The sequence below is a fragment of the Sorex fumeus genome, unplaced genomic scaffold (genome assembly GCF_029834395.1).
Source record: "Sorex fumeus unplaced genomic scaffold, SorFum_2.1 ptg000095l, whole genome shotgun sequence".
Lineage (NCBI taxonomy): Eukaryota > Metazoa > Chordata > Mammalia > Eulipotyphla > Soricidae > Sorex > Sorex fumeus.
The window spans coordinates 5,813,200-5,829,830 of record NW_026606152.1 but is presented as its reverse complement, the minus strand read 5'-3'; the positions used below and the strand labels follow the sequence as shown (position 1 = coordinate 5,829,830).

General features: G+C 43.7%; 1 protein-coding gene across 1 annotated transcript in view; it reads left to right on the top strand.

The window, feature by feature from the left end:
- Nucleotides 1-16,631, top strand: part of LOC130040708 (kinesin-like protein KIF20B) — a 128,773-nt gene that overhangs the window by 29,607 nt on the left and 82,535 nt on the right. The window contains 5 exon segments of the mRNA XM_056132705.1: nucleotides 703-801; nucleotides 1,777-1,927; nucleotides 2,727-2,860; nucleotides 12,176-12,319; nucleotides 12,545-12,581. Of these exon segments, the coding sequence (XP_055988680.1) occupies nucleotides 703-801; nucleotides 1,777-1,927; nucleotides 2,727-2,860; nucleotides 12,176-12,319; nucleotides 12,545-12,581 (565 nt within the window).

Here is a 16,631-nt window from a genome sequence, read left to right as displayed (position 1 = left end):
CATTTTTATAGCAACAAGCATATAACTTAGAAAGTAGAAAGAATAACTATATTACAATTAAAAAACAATTTTCATGGGGCTAGAGCAATAGCACAGCAGGCAGAGAGCCTGCTTTGCACACAGCTGACCTGGGTTCAATTCCGGGCATCTCATATGGTCCTCTTAGTAATTCTTGTGTGTAGAGCCAGGAGCAATCCCTTACCATCACCAAATGAGATTGTCCTCAGCGTTGCGGGATCTTGAGCAGCATTTCTGGCCTCTGCCCGTTCTGTCTAGTCACATCTCTGATCTCTCAGGCAGGGGCAACGCTGTCTCTGTGGTTTGTAGACATAGCCAGGATCCCTGGGATCAGATCACCTGGTTAAGATCTCAGTTTTTTAAGTGTAGAGAAAAAATATTTTTAAGAAATTAACCATTGGTGAAATTTATTATTTTTAGAATTTGGTGAGGGCTAGAGCGATAGCATAGCGGTAGGGCGTTTGCCTTGCACGCAGCCAGCATGGCTGATTCAAGTTCGATTCCTCCGCCCCTCTAGGAGAGCCCGGCAAGCTACCAAGTGTATCTCGCCCGCACGGCAGAGCCTAGCAAGCTCCCCGTGACCTATTCGATATGCCAGACACAGTAACAACAAAGTCTCCAATGGAGACGTTACTGGGCCCGCTCGAGCAAATTGATGATCAACGGGAGGGCCTTTTTACTTAGAATTTGGTGAAATGTGAAAATAAGAAGAATGCTACACCCAGAACCAATCCAAAATCCCCTTTTCCAGAGTGCAGAAATTCTCCCAAAAAGGAACAACAGGTTTGTCTTTTGATTTGTCCCATATTAGCTCTTTCTGCAACTGTAACTAGAAGATAAAAATAAAGATGTCAGAATTGATTAGTATTGGAGCCAGAGAGATAGGACAGCGGGTAAGGCTCTTGCTTTGCACATGGCCAACCTGGGTTCAAACCCCAGCATCCCGTATGGTTCCCTGAGTACCACCAGGATGGATTCCTGAGTGCAGAGCCAGGAGTAACCTCTGAGCATTGTCCGATGTGACCGTCTCCCCATCCCTCCACAACCTCCCCCCCCAAATTGATTAGTATTACCAGTTTTACTCAATATAATTCATTTAGCATCTCTTTCTCGTTCATTCATTCATCTTGGAATAGAAACATCAGCATTTGGCCACAACTCGATGTGTTTATTTCTGTATTAGCCCTCTGCCTGGCACAGTACTTTGCCATCCTCTGGCCCTTTCATCCTGTTCTTCACATACTTAATAAAATAAGTTCTTTGCCTTAGGCTTCATAACCTATGTCTGCCGTCTTCTTATGTTGTTTTGATTTGGTTTGGTTTGGTTTCAAAGCCACACCAACTGTGCTTAGGCCTTACTCCTGGAAGGGATCAGGGGACTGTATGTGGTACGGGGATGGGGGGGCGTCAAACCCAGGTCAGTGCAGGCAAGCGCCTTATCTGCTGTACTATCTCTTCAGCCCTTTGTCTGCCACCTTATTTTTTTCTTTCTTTTTGGGTCACACCTGGCGATGCACAGGGGTTACTCCTAGCTCTGCACTCAGGAATTACACCTGGCGGTTCTCAGGGGACCATATGGGATGCTGGGAATCGAACCTGGATTGGCTGCATGCACAGCAAATGCCCTACCAGCTGTACTGTTGTTCTGCCCCCACCCACCACCACCCCCCCCCACCATGCTTGCCTTCTTAGCTGTGTTTACAAGTATTTATTTCTGACATTCCTCAGCAACAATAACAAAACACGTTTGTCTATTAGGTTTCCACACAACTTCCATCTAAGAAAACTTATTCTTTACAAATTCAAGCCTACAATGTTAGTATTAGCTTGACTACTAAGGAAAAAGAAGAAACGTTACAGAAATTTGGAGACTTCTTACAACATTCACTAGCAATTCTTCAGTCAAAAGGTTTGTTGAAAATTAAATGACCTTGCATGTTAAGTATAAAGTATTTTCTGATGTCTGGTATATAAAGTCAATGGCTGATTATTATATTTCAAACAGACTAATAATAATAAAAGAGTACCTATGTTAGATACTGTGGAGGTTCAGGGGATAATAGGATGATAAATCTAGTGTTTAATGTGAAGTGGAGAAGTAATGATCTGCCTAAGGTAACATTAAACTAGTGATGAAAGTTGCAAGCAGAGTGCTATAGGAGTGTTGGATGAAAGAGGACTATAGTGATTGGGAATCTGAAAGAAAATTTTACTGAAGAAATGAAATTTAATCTGAGTATTTAAAGTTGTCAAGATTACAGGTTTTAGTATTTCATATAAACCTCCCCCTTGGTTTATGGACCACCCAGTGGTGCTTAGAGCTGATTCCTGGCTCTGTGCTCAGGAATCACTCCTGGTGGGGCTCGGGGGTGCTGGGGATTGAACCCAGATTGGTCACATGCAAAGCAAGTGCCCTATCTGCTGTACTATCACTCCATCCTCAGGTTTGAATTTTTTTTTTCTTTTTGGGTCATACCCAGCGATGCTCAGGGGTTACCCCTGGCTCTGCACTCAGGAATTAGTCCTGGCGGTACTTGGGAGACCGTATGGGATGCCAGGGATCAAACCGGGGTCGGCCGCGTGCAAGGCAAATGCCCTACCCATTTTATTATCGCTCAGGCCCCAGGTTTGAAATTCTTAAGGAATAATTTCAGATCTTTGATGTTTGAAAATTATTACAAGAATGAGTGTCTATATTTTTTTCACAGCAAAGAAGATAATTGAAACAATGAGTTCTTCAAAGCCCTCAACTGTAGAAGCAAGTAAAGAAAATGAGTCTCGACCGAAACGGAAATTGCACACACAGGAAATTAAATCTCCTGTTGATATATCTGTCCAAGTGGTAAGCTGCTATTTCAGTTTCCTTAAATTTTCTAAAGTTTTCATAACAATTTAAAGTATAAATCGATTGAATTTCTATTCTCTCTAAATCAGATCTCTTAAAATACATGTTTTAAGAATAATATTTGTTATGTGGGGCTGGAGCAATAGCACAGCTGGTAGGGCGTTTGCCTTGCACTCGGCCGACCCAGGTTCAAATCCTCCACCCCTCTCGGAGAGCCCAGCAAGCCACCGAGCGTATCTCGCTCGCACGGCAAAGCTTGGCAAGCTACCCGTGATATATTCGATATGCCAAACACAGTAACAAGTGTCACAATGGAGACATTACTGGGCCCACTCAAACAAATCGATGAACAACGGGAGGACAGTGACAGTGACAGTAACTTCTTATGTGATATATACTAAATATGGGCTGAAGAGATAGTACAGCAGGTAAGACACTCGTCTTGCATGCAGCCAACTTGGGTTCAATTCCCAGGCACATAAGGTCTCCTGAGCCCCTCCAGGAGGAATCCCTGAGTACATGGCTAAAAGTAACCCCTGAGTTACTTTGTTTTTTATTGCTCCCTGGGCTGGAGCAATAGCACAGCGGGTAGGGCGTTTGCCTTACACGCGGCCGACCCGGGGTCAATTCCCAGCTTCCCATATGGTCCCCCGAGCACCACCAGGAGTGATTCCAGAGTGCAAAGCCAGGAGTAACCCCTGAGCATCACCGGGTGTGACCCAAAAAAAAGTAATAAATAAAAGTAACCCCTGAGCATAGCCAGGTATGGCCCAAAAACAAACAAAAAATTCATACACACACACACACACACACACACACACACACATAGTCTATATAAATGCTGCATCAATATACACAAGTGTTCTACATTTACATTTGTAAATTCATAGGGGAATTTTAATTCCATCCAGAGTTGTTACTGGTAATTTATTTGCTTCCAGAGTTCTTTTTCTTGCTATCGTTATCACAAAAGTTATACAAATCTGGGCCAATGTGTGCCTGTTAAAAATGGAGAATTGTTAAGCGAAATGTTAAGCGAAATGAGTCAGAAAGAGCGGGATAGACACAGAAAGATTGCATTCATCTGGGGAACATAAAGCAACAAAACGGGAGACTAACACCCAGGAAGGGCTCAGATTAGTACCAGGAATTTTGCTCCATGACTTGAAGGCCAGCCACATGTGCTAGGTGAGAAGGAAGCTCAGATAGAGAAGAGAGCACCAAATAAAGGATGTTGTGAAGACCCTCCCAGGGTGGGAGAGACATGCTAAAAGTAGTCTATAGACCAAACATGATTGCCATTCAATGCCTCTCTGGCAAAACACAGTACCCAAAAGAAGAGAGAGAGAACAGGGGGGAATGCCCTGCCACAGCGGCAGGGTGGGACGGGGGGGATGGGGGGTCGGAGGGATGCTAGGACCCGTGGTGGCGGAGGATGGGCACTGGTGGAGGAATGGGTACTTGATCATTGTATAACTGAAACCCAAGCACAAAAATTTATAAGTCTATAAGTGTACTTCATGGTGTTTCACTAATAAAAAAAATGATAAAAAAAAATGGAGAATTGACGTTATTTCCTCCCACCTTTTCTTTAAACATCCATCCACATTCCATTAAGAAAAGACTGTAGTTTATCACTCTAACACTTATGACTCATTCTCCTCACTCAGAACAGGTTGTGCTATTGCAGGGAAAGATCTCATTTTCTCGCATGTAAAAATGTACTTTGGAGAAAAGCCTTCAACAGAAAATGGCAAAGAAAAATCAGGGGAGAGGCATTCGCAATATTACCTATCAGATAAAAGATAGACATTGGGGGGTGGAGGGGCATTGTTTGTTTTAGGCCACATCCAGCAATGCTAAGGGATTACTCCTGGCTCTGCACACAAGAATTACTCCTGACAGAGCTTGGAGGACCATATGGGATGCCAGGGGTTGCCTCTGGTCAGTGTGTGCAGGACAAGCACCCTACCTGCTGTGCTATCCCTCTGGCCCCATGAAAATCATTTTTAATTGCAACATAATAATTAATCTTTCTACTTTCTAAGTTATATGCTTGTTGCTATAAAAGATCATAGCAGTAAAAGAGTCTTTTGCAAAATCTTTACAGGCATGATTTTCTATAAAGTTAGTATATCTGGAACTAGAGTGATGGTACAGTGGGCAGGGCACTTGCCTTACATACAGCTAATCTGTATTCAATACCCAGCAGTCCATATCACTGCCAAGAGTGAACCCTAAGTTCACCACAAGGTGTGACCCCCAAAATACAAAAAAAAGATAATATACCTGCAGTTTAAGAGAAAAGAAGATCTCATACTGTACCTACTTTTCCATTGTTAAGCTCATGAACATCTCAGTCATTATATCTTTTAATTCATTTTTCATTTTTTTAATTGTGAAATTGTTTATTTTAGATTGTGATGAACCGGAAAGTGATCGTGAGATTCTTTTTTTTTTTTTATATTTCTTTTTTTTCCCCCTTTATTTTATTTTATTTTTTTTAAAGTTGTAGATTTACAATTTTTTGTGCTTTGGTTTCAATTATACAATGATCAGATACCCATCCCTCCACCAGTGCCCATTTTCCACCACCATGGATAATATCCCTCCCACCCCCATCCCCCCATCCCCCCTGTCTCTGTGGCAGGGCAATCCCCTGTGTTCTCTCTCTCCTTTTGGGTGTTGTGGTCTGCAAAAGAGGCATTAAGTGGCAAACATGTTCAGTCCAGAGTCTACTTTCGACATGCATCTCCCCTCCTGGGAGGATCCTCCAAACATCCTTTATTTGGTGCTCCCTTCTCTATCTGAACTGCCCTTTCCTCGAGGATACCCGGCTGGCCTCTAAGTTATGGAGTAATCCTCCTGGTGCTGATCTCAGCTATTCTTGGGTATTAATCTCATACTTTGTTACTTTATATCCCCCAGATGAATGCAATCTTTCTATGTCTATCCCTCTCTTTCTGACTCATTTCGCTTAGCATGATACTTTCCATGTTGTACCACTTGTATGTAAATTTCATGACTTCATCTTTTCTAAGAGCTACATAGTACTCCATTGTGTAGATGTACCAAAGTTTCTTTAACCAGTCATCTGTTCTTGGGCACTCAGGTTTCTTCCAGTTTCTGGCTATTGTAAAGAGTGCTGCAATGAACAAACAAGTGCAGATGTCACTTCGACTATACATTTTTGCCTCTCTGGGATATATTCCCAGGAGTGGTATTGCTGGGTCAAATGGGAGCTCAATTTCTAATTTTTTGAGAATCAACCATACTGTTTTCCAGAAGGGCTGAACCAGTCGACATTCCCACCAACAGTGAAGGAGTGTCCCTTTCTCGCCACATCCACGCCAGCATCGGTTGCTTTTGTTCTTTTGAATGTGGGCCAGTCTCTGAGGTGTGAGATGGTATCTCATTGTAGTTTTGATCTGCATCTCCCTGATGATTAATGATGTAGAGCATTTTCTCATGTGCTTTTTTGCCATTCGGATTTCTTCTTTGAGAAAGTTTCTGTTCATTTCATTGCCCCATTTTTGGATGGGGTTGGATGTTTTCTTCTTGTGGAGTTTAACCAGTATTTTGTATATCCTGGATATCAACCCCTTGTCAGATGTGTATTCGGTGAATATCCTTTCCCATTCTGTAGACTGTCTTTGTATTTTGGTCACTGTTTCTTTGGAGGTGCAGAAGCTTCTTAGTTTAAGATAGTCCCATTTATCTATATCTGTTTTCACTTGCTCGGCCAGTGGCGTGGCATCTTTGAAGACACAATTAGCTTCAATGTCATGGAGGGTTTTGCCAACTTTATCTTCAATGTACCTTATGGTTTCTGGTCTGATGTTGAGGTCTTTAATCCATTTTGATCTTACTTTTGTACATGGTGTTAGGCAGAGTTCTGAGCCTATTTTTTTGCATGTAGCCGTCCAGTGGTGCCAACACAATTTGTTAAAGAGGCTTTCCTTACTCCACTTCACATTACTTGCACCTTTATCAAAGATTAGATGAGCATATGATTGAGGAGAGATGTCAGTGTATTCAACCCTGTTCCATTGGTCTGCAGTTCTGCCTTTGTTCCAGTACCATGCTGTTTTAATTATTACTGCTTTGTAGTACAGTTTGAAGTTCGGGAGGTTGATTCCTCCCATTTTCTTTTTCCCAAGAATTGCTTTAGCTATTCGTGGGGGCTTATTGTTCCATATAAATTTCAGGAGTGTTTGCTCCATTTCTTTGTCATGGGTATCCTTATAGGGATTGCATTGAATTTATACAATGCTTTCGGTAGTATTGCCATTTTGACAATGTTAAGTCTCCCGACCCATGAGCAGGGGATATCTTTCCATTTCCTCATGTCCTCTTTTATTTCCTGAAGTAGCGTTTTGTAGTTTTCTTTGTACAGGTCCTTTACTTCCTTAGTTAAGCTGATTCCTAGGTACTTGATTTTCTGGGGCACAATTGTGAACGGGATTGTTTTTTTCATGTTGCTTTCTTCTCTCTCACTGTTTGCGTATAGGAAAGCCATGGACTTTTGGGTATTGATTTTATAACCTGCAACTTTACTATACGAGTCTATTGTTTCTAGGAGTTTTTTGGTGGAAGTTATTGGGTTCTCTAAGTAGAGTATCATATCATCTGCGAATAGTGAGAGCTTGATTTCTTCCTTTCCTACCTGAATGCCCTTAATATCTTTTTCCTGCCTAATCGCTATTGCAAGTACTTCCAGTACTATATTGAATAGCAGTGGAGAGAGTGGGCATCCTTGTCTCGTCCCTGATCTTAGAGGGAAGGCTCTCAGTTTTTCCCCATTGAGGATGATGCTTGCTGTAGGCCTGTGGTAGATGGCTTTAATTATGTTGAGGAAGGTCCCCTCTATACCCATTTTGGCTAGGGTTTTCATCATAAAGGGGTGCTGGATCTTATCAAATGCTTTCTCTGCATCTATTGATATGATCATATGCTTTTTAAATTTTCTTTTGTTGATATGGTGGATTATGTTGGTGATCGTGAGATTCTTAAGCGATGACTTCGAGCTAAAATAGCCAAATAAATCACCAATGAAAAGTCTTTTAATATAAATACTATATTCATAATAATTGTAACTTCCATTTTCCCTTTTAAAGCTTGTTGTATATAAATATATATGTGTGTATATATATATGTGTGTGTGTATATGTGACGCATTAAATTCCCATTTATATACATTGCTATTTTATAGTAGAAATAATTGAATAAAGAAAACAAATCAACAGTAAATTTACTTGTCTGTATTTTCCTTTTATCCCAGTCTTATAATCAGTGAAGGTCCTGGGAAAAAATGCTTTTGTTTTTGTTTTTTCTACAAATAGATGTTATAGGTCAGCTACTTGCTTTACTTATAAGTATCTTATGAATTGTTTTTCCTGCAGCTTTCAGAAAAATACAGCCAATTTTATGTTTGTCTTATAGAAACAGTCCAGGGAGCTAGTATATACAGGAATTCCAGTAGCAGCAACTATAAAAAAGGTACACACACAAAATTTAGAGATCTATCTTTCTTATATAATAAAGTTTGAGTTCTGGTTTTCCTAGGGCATAGAGGGAGACTTGGAGGCACGTTAGAAATAATATTTTCTTAATTTTGTAGATGAAAAACTAGTACTCAAAGTTTAATTATATTCTCAAGATACAATGACCTTCTGTTTTAAAAATATACAGTAGTGGGGCTGGAGCAATAGCACAGTGGGTAGGGCATTTGCCTTGCACGTGGCCAACCCGAGTTCGATTCCCAGCATCCCATATGATCCCCTGAGCACCGCCAGGGGTAATTCCTGAGCTCAGAGCCAGGAGTAACCCCTGTGCATTGCCGGGTGTGACCCAAAAAGCAAAAAGTAAAAATATACAATAGGGGCAGAGCAATAGTGTGTGTAGGACCAGTAGTGCCCCTGAGTATCTCCAGGTATGACCCAAAATGCCAAAAAAAAAGAATTTCAAGATGAGGGCAGGAAAAATAGTACAGTCGGTAAGTAAGTGTGGGATTATAGTTCTAAACATTTTAAGAAGTCCCATTGGTTTGTCCTTACTACCCTCCTACCCCCCTGCAGGGAACTTAGGTTTACTGAGTTACAACCACCACAGTGCCCCCTAGGCACATCCAAGTCTATTGGCCACTCCCAATCCTCAGTGTTTATCCTTAACCCCTCCTTTGTGTTTTTCTTTCCCTATCTGTTAGTCACAAATATTTCTAATCCAGACACTGTAAATTGTAAAGTCAAATCTTGTGAGGGCTATGGATTTTATATATGTAAGTGAAATACTGCTTTTCTCTTTGCTTTCTGTCCTTTGCATAGTTGATTTTAGAGCAGTGTCCTTTTTGTATAGACACAGGAAGACAGTGAATGCTATGCTTTTATAACTTGGGAGCTAATTGATTCCAAATATGTACTCCTAGGCATATGTTATATTTACTTAATTTAAGCCTCAGTTGTCCTTAGTTCCTAACTCCACAAAAGGGCTTCTCACCAAGGGACTTAGATGGACCCAAGGGCAAGCTGTAAGCTACCCTGGCTTTAAGAAGGGACAGGCTAAGTGCCATGACAAGTATAATAAGTTTAATAAGTTATGAGCACAGTCATGGAACAAACTCTGACATTACTCAAAAAGAAGTAATTAAGTAAGGATCCTGTTGGGGTTAGGAAAAACTAACCTGGCCTGAGAACTGTAGTCTGGGAAATATAGTGAAATATCCCCAGGAAGAGCCACCCTTTAAACTTAATATATACTGTGTTAATAATACTGTGTTATATATACTGTCATATATGTGTATATATATATTTACACATATATACTGTGTTAATAATACTGTGTTCATACAAAATCACCAGAAATATTATTAAGAAGCAAATTTACTGGGGGCTTGAGCAATAGCACAGCAAGTAGGGTGTTTGCCTTGCACGCGGCCGACCCGGGTTTGATTCCCAGCATCCCATATGGTCCCCTGAGCACCACCAGGAGTAATTTCTAAGTGCAGAGCCAGGAGTAACCCCTGTGCATCGCTGGGTGTGACCCAAAAAGCAAAAAAAAAAAAAGTAAATTTACTGTGATTATATGAATTACTAGCTAAGGAAAGGAGAAAGAAATGTGACCTTCAATAGAATTCCTTGGGCGATCTAGCAGGAATCTAGAGTGCGGGACCCCCTAGATGAGATTCTGTCCTCGGGTGGATCTCCTAGAAGAACTTCCCCCAAAGGAAGGGCTTTGCATCTGTTCCTTGTTTATGCTAATATTCAACCACACCTATGTATAATTGTTGCCCCCCCAACCCTTCACTATTTCTCTATAATTAACGCTGTGAGACTTAAATAAACGGCCACTGATTCCCAACCAGACGAGTGGCCCCCATTTCTCTGTCTGTTGGCTGGCCAAGGAACAGTGATTGCACCTGAACACCCCAGGAGATCCCCAGGTCACCTCAGGGCACTGGCTTGGGACAAGAACAAGTAAGTAGTGCTTGCCTTGCTTGAGGCCAACTTCAGTTCCATCCCAGGCATCACACATCTGGGTCCCCTAAACACCTCCAGTTGTAGCGCAAAAATGCAAAACTTCAAAATGAGAAATGGTGAAACCATAAGAAGGAAAAGAGGATGTAGCATATGCTCTGGATTCATCCATGCCACACTGAACACTGCCGGAAGTGATCCTGATCCAAGAGCGTTGCAGAGTGTGGCCAACCAAAAATAAAAGCCCAAGAGATGCAAATATAGTACATGTTAAAATGGGAAGAAGACATATGCTGCTGAGATCTCTTCATGATGTATTTTTTTTTGTCTTCAGATGCATTAGGATCAATTAAGATCCCTTTCAAAATATGCTGGTTAACTTTTATGTATGCAGAGAGCTACAGGCCAAGACAATTTGGAAAAATTGACATAGCTTACCAAAATTCCTTTTCTGGTTTTTCCCACTCAGGAGAATTCCTCAATCCCTCACTTTTTTTTTTTTATTATGCCAGGATCTGTCCTCAGGGATCACTCTTTGCTGTGCTGGGGGAGCTTATAGGGTGTCAGAGGTTGAACCAGGTTGACCCCAGCAAGACAACTGCCCTAATTGCTGTTCTATATCGCTCTCCCACCGGCTGCAGTCTCTTGAACACCTCTCTCTCCCTCTCTCCCACACTCACACTTCTCTAAGTGAATTTCTTTCAATAAAATTATTTTGTGGGGGCCAGAGCAATAGTACAGTGGGCAGTGTGGGTAGGGCGTTTGTCTTGCACGCAGCCAATTGGGTTTGATCACTGGCACACCATATGGTCCCCCAAGCACCGCCCGGAGTAATTCCTGGGTGCAGAGAAAAGAGTAACCCCTGAGCATCACCGGGTGTGACCCCAAAAGACAATATATCATATATGTGTATGTATATGTATATATATATTAAATTTATAGCTTCACTTTTGTAAAAAGCAATTAAAAATGTCGAAGTGGCGGGCCAGAGCAGTAATACAGCAGATCCGGCACTTGCCTTGCACACAGCCTACCCAGATTCAATCCCCCATATGGTACCCCGAGCACTACCAGGAGTAATCCCGGAGCACCACCAGGCGTGGCCCCAAGACAAAAACAATATTTTAAACTGGAGATTCCAACTATTGGCGGGCTATGCCCCGGCCCTCCTCGGCCCCTGTGCGCGGCCCCCGCAGCAGCTCGCTGGAGACCCCGCCCGAAGCGGGCGTGCCCCGCCCGTGTCTTCCTAGATGTTGTAGCTCGGGGCTGGCGGCGGGGGCGCGCGCGGGGGTCTGGCCGCTCGCGCTTCCAGGTGTCGCGTCCACGTGGGAGGTGAGACCCGGGCCGCGCGTGTGTGGCCTGCCGCGGGGACGCTCGGGGCGGACCGAGCCCAGCAGCCGGGCGCGGCGGCCGACAGGGACGAGCGACCTCCTCCGCCGGCTGCGCTCCGGGGCTGCACTTCCGGCTCACCCGACCCGCTGCAGTCACACACGCGCGTGCGCACACGCACACCACCCCCCCCACACACACACCCCAACACACACGCACACCGACACACACCTGCACACACACACACACCCAAACACACCACACACAAGCACACCTGCACACACACACACACACACACACACACACACACACACACACACACACCTTCCAGAGCTGAGGCTGCCAGAGTTCCCACGGGCCCATTTCTGCGCTGGGCTGGGAGCCGCCCTTGGCGGCCCCAGGATTCCCTCGTTGGCCACAGACCTTGTCAGCCCGTCACTGGCCTGGTTTGGGGGCTCAAGAGAAATTCCTGTGAGGGACCCAAGTGTCCACAGCATTTCCCTGCCCACAGGACGTCGCCTTCGAACCCCTGCACCGTAGAAACGAATCCATCCGGAGAGGCGCCGAGCGGAGGTCCTGCTCCGTCAGCTGTTCGGGCGATCGGGATGCCACGTCTGGAAGCGACCCGGTCGAGCTCCGTGGGCCTCCGAAGCAGGTGCTTCTCGGGGGCAGACGGAGCATGTGTGTGGGAGCAGCGAGGGGAGTGCTCACTGGCGTGTTGGCTCCAAAACCCTGCGAAGAGACGGGTGGGGAATGCACCTGGGGCACCTCAGAAGAGAGCCGGGGAGGGCTGGCCAATTAGGGGGACAGGGGTCCCCACTCCTGTCGTCGTGGGACTGTCATTTCATGGCGTTTTCTCTTTCCCTGACTCCCTTTCCAGGACCCGCCGTCCCGAGGTGAGCAGATGACAGCTCCAGGTGAGTTGAGGACTTTTTTTTTCTCCAAAAAAATGGACATCTATGAGAAATCCGTGTTGGCTTGCCGGGGAGAGGGGATAAAGGAAGAGCATCAGCATTGAGTGCCCATCTAGTGTCACCTGTCATATCCCGCCTAGTGATTTTCTCTGTACTGACCCTTCATTATGAAACACCCGTGGGTACCAGACATTAAGATGCTGGGAACATTATATGACTGAAACCCAAACATTAACAACTTTGTAATTGTGTATCTCTCTGTGATTCAATTAAATAATAAATAAAATTATACAGAATTTTTTAAAAAATGCTCAGGACACCTGGCTCTCAGTTAATGACACCAGGCACTGCACGGGTCACTGCTGACTGAACTGATTTATTGTTTTTCACTGAGCATCCTGTTCTTGGCCAACTCCCCAGAGAACTTTTAGGAAAAGGATCATCGTGGTCTGCTCCTCTCCCTTAAAACTCCCCTTTTCCTGGGCCAGAATGATAGTACAGAGGGTAGAGGTTTTTTCTTGAACTTTTTTCTCTTAATTTTTATTAGTTTGGGCCACACCTAGTGGTGCTTACACACTGCCAACCTGGGTTCAATCCCTGGCATCCCATATGGTCCCCTGAGCACCACCAGGAGTAACTCCTGAGCGCAGAGCCAGTTTGCAACCCCTGAGCATCGACAGGTGTTACAAACAAACAAATCTCCCCTCTCCTGTTAGGCATTTCACCCAAAATGAAAGTTAATTCAGGCTCAAGGAGATAACTCAAAGGCTAGAGAGAAGCTCTGGCAAGCAGAGACCCTGGATTTGATTCCCAGTACTGCATGTTCCCTGGGACACCAATGGGGAATGATGTACCTAAGTACTAAACTGAGGTTAGCCTCTGAGTACCATCAGGTGTGATCCCCAGAATTAAAATGTTATTGAAAGCTTTACACACACACAATCCAATGCTAAATTATCTTAGAAACACAATCTGTAGTGCTCTTATACATGAGTTTATTGGACATAGGGGAAAAGTTTACACATTAAGGAAAGTTTTGGGGGAAGGCCAAAGTGATAGTACAGCAGCTGGGGTTCTTGCTTTGCATGTGACCAACCCAGGTTTGAGACCCAGCATCCCATATGGTCTCCCATACATCACCAAGAGTAATTCTTGAGCATAGAGCCAGGAGTAACCCCTAAACACCTGGTGTGGCACAAAAGGAAAAAAGGAAAGTCTTTTTCTTTTTCTTTTTTCTTTTTAAATTTTTATTAGTTTGGGACCACACCCAGTGGTTCTCAGGGGCTGTTCCTCTGTCTGTGCTCAGGAGTGACCCCTGACCATATTCAGGAGACCATATGCAGTACAGGGTATTTGAGCTGGAGTCATGCAAGGCAAACGTTTTAACGCCTTGTTATCTCTCTAACTAAGAAGAATCATTTATTAAGCATAAATGTAGTAGGTCACATACCTTATACATGTGAGGGCCTGAGTTGGATTCCCCCCCCAAAAAAGGGGGAGGAGGTTAAAAAGCGTTAAAAGCATGAGTAGTATGTTACAGAGCAACATAGTGGCTACCAAATAACTCATAAATGTGCAACAATAAAGCTGTGCACCAGAATCATCTGTGATGTTTTTAGTTGTTTTATGGGGTTTTGGTTTTGGTTTTTGAGCCACACGTTGGCACTGTATGTGCCAGGAATCCAGCCTAGGGCTCCTGTAGGCAAAGCAAGTCCCCCAGTTCGTGCTATCTCCCTGACCCTGTGTTACTTTTTATTAATTTATGTTCTCAAGCCCCCAACCCAACCCCCAGACCTTCTTTTTTTTTTCCTTTTTGGGTCACACCTGGCAATGCTCAGGGGTTACTCCTGACTTTGCGATCAGGAATTACTCCTGCCAGTGCTCAGGGGACCATATGGGATGCTGGGAATCGAACTGGGTTAGCTGCGTGCAAGGCAAACGCCCTACCTGCTGTGCTATCGTTCCAGCCCCACCCCCAGACCTTCTTAAAGAATTTCACTTCCTCTTAATTCCTCTTATCTTTTTGCTCCAAAATTTTGTGGGGCTGGAAAATTAGTGCAGTGGGTAGGATGCTTGCCTTGCATGGGGCTTATTCAAGTTCAATCTCCAGCACCCAATATAGTTCCCCAAACACCGCCAGGATTGGTGATCCCTGAGCACAGAGACAGCAGTAAGCCTCAGATATCATCAGCAACCCAGAAACAATCAACAACAGCAATCAATAAAAAAAAATAGATTAGAAACAATCAGTAATGGCAGAGATGTGAAAAAGGAGCCTCATCCACTGTTGGTGGAACTGTCATCTGATTCATGCTCTATGGAAAACAGTGCAAAAATTTATCAAAAATAAAGAACAGAACTTCCATATGATCCAGTAATTCCACTTCTTAGCGTTGACCCCAAGAGCGCAAAAATACTTATTTAAAAAGACTTTTGCAGGGGCCAGAGAGATATACAAGCGGGTAAGGCACTTGCCTGTGTGCAGCTGACACAGGATTGATCCTCAGCAGTTCAGATAATCCCATGAGAACCATCTAAGTGCAGAGCCAGGGGTAATCCCTGAGCAATGCTGGGTGTGTGGGTATGGCCACAAAACAGCAACATAAAAATTGTTGCATAGGGGCTGGAGCAATAGCACAGCGGGTAGGGCGTTTGCCTTGCACACAGCTGACCCAGATTCAATTCCCAGCATCCCATATGGTCTCCTGAGCACTTCCAGGGGTAATTCCTGAGTGCAGAGCCAGGAGTAACCCCTGTGCATCGCTGGGTGTGACCCAAAAAAATTAAAAATTAAAAAATAAATTGTTGCATATCCTTCTGTAGAGTTAAGAGTGTGACCCAGGGGGCTGGATCCATAGCACAGTAGACAGGGCATTTGCCTTGCACGCGGCCAACCCGGGTTCAATTCCCAGCATCGCATATGGTCCCCTGAGCACCACCAGGAGTGGTTCCTGAGTGCATGAGCCAGGAGTGGCTCCTGTGCATCGCCGGGTGTGACCCAAAAAAAGGTCAAAAAAAAAAAGTGTGACCCAAGGGGCTGGAGAGATAGTATAGCGAAGCAGGTAGGACATTTGCCTTGTATGTGGCCAACCATGGTTCAATCCCTGGCACCCTTTATGGTCCCCTGAGCCTGCCAAAGGTGATCCTTGAGTGTGGAGCCTGGAGTAACTCCTGAACTCCTGAGCACATCCAGGTATGGCACAAAGACAAACATACCAAAAAAAAAAGTGTGACGCAAAAACAAAACAAAAGAATTTTTCACTTTAATCTTTGTAACTGTATCTCACGGTGATTCAATTTGAAAAAAACTAAGAATAGACAAATTGAATTAAAAAAAAGAATTTTTCACTTCTATACTCAGTCCTCTTTTGAGAGTGAGGATAAGAGAGGGGGTTTCCAGGCAGAGCTTGGAGAATTGAGTGGCCATTCCCAGTGATAATCTGCTGATTACATAAGACAACTCAATATAAGAACCCACGATCTGGTGCTGTTAGGACCCTATGATGTTGGAGGCCACCAGGGCCACCCCCAGCAATGCTTTGGGACCATTCAGTGTTGAGCATTGGAACACATCATCTCAACTCCCTAGCCTTCTGTCTTAACATTTATTCAAAGGATATTACTGTAAGGTCAAGACTAAACTTTTTCTAGTTACTGTCTGCAGGTTTTAGGGAATCTAAATCTGAAGTATTGACATCTAACCTTTGTTCCATCACTAGGTCCCTTGTTTCCTAAGAAACGGAGAAAAGTTCTGTGGATATCTTTTTAAGAGAGTGAACTTAGATATCTGATGAATTGATTTTTCTGACTCCTATTAGAAGAGATGGGGCATTACAATAACTAGCAATCCGGATTATATTGGAAATCTTCATGAGGGAATGTCTGGGGAAACTGAACAAAATTAGTTCAGAAATAGAGAAAAGTATCACTTATTTCCAGAAACAAGAGCAGTGCATTGGCTCTGTGAAGTGATTATTTTTTAAAACATGGAAAGTGAGAAACACTTATCTTTAACAAGCCTAAAAACCACACAAGACAATTCAGTGACATCCT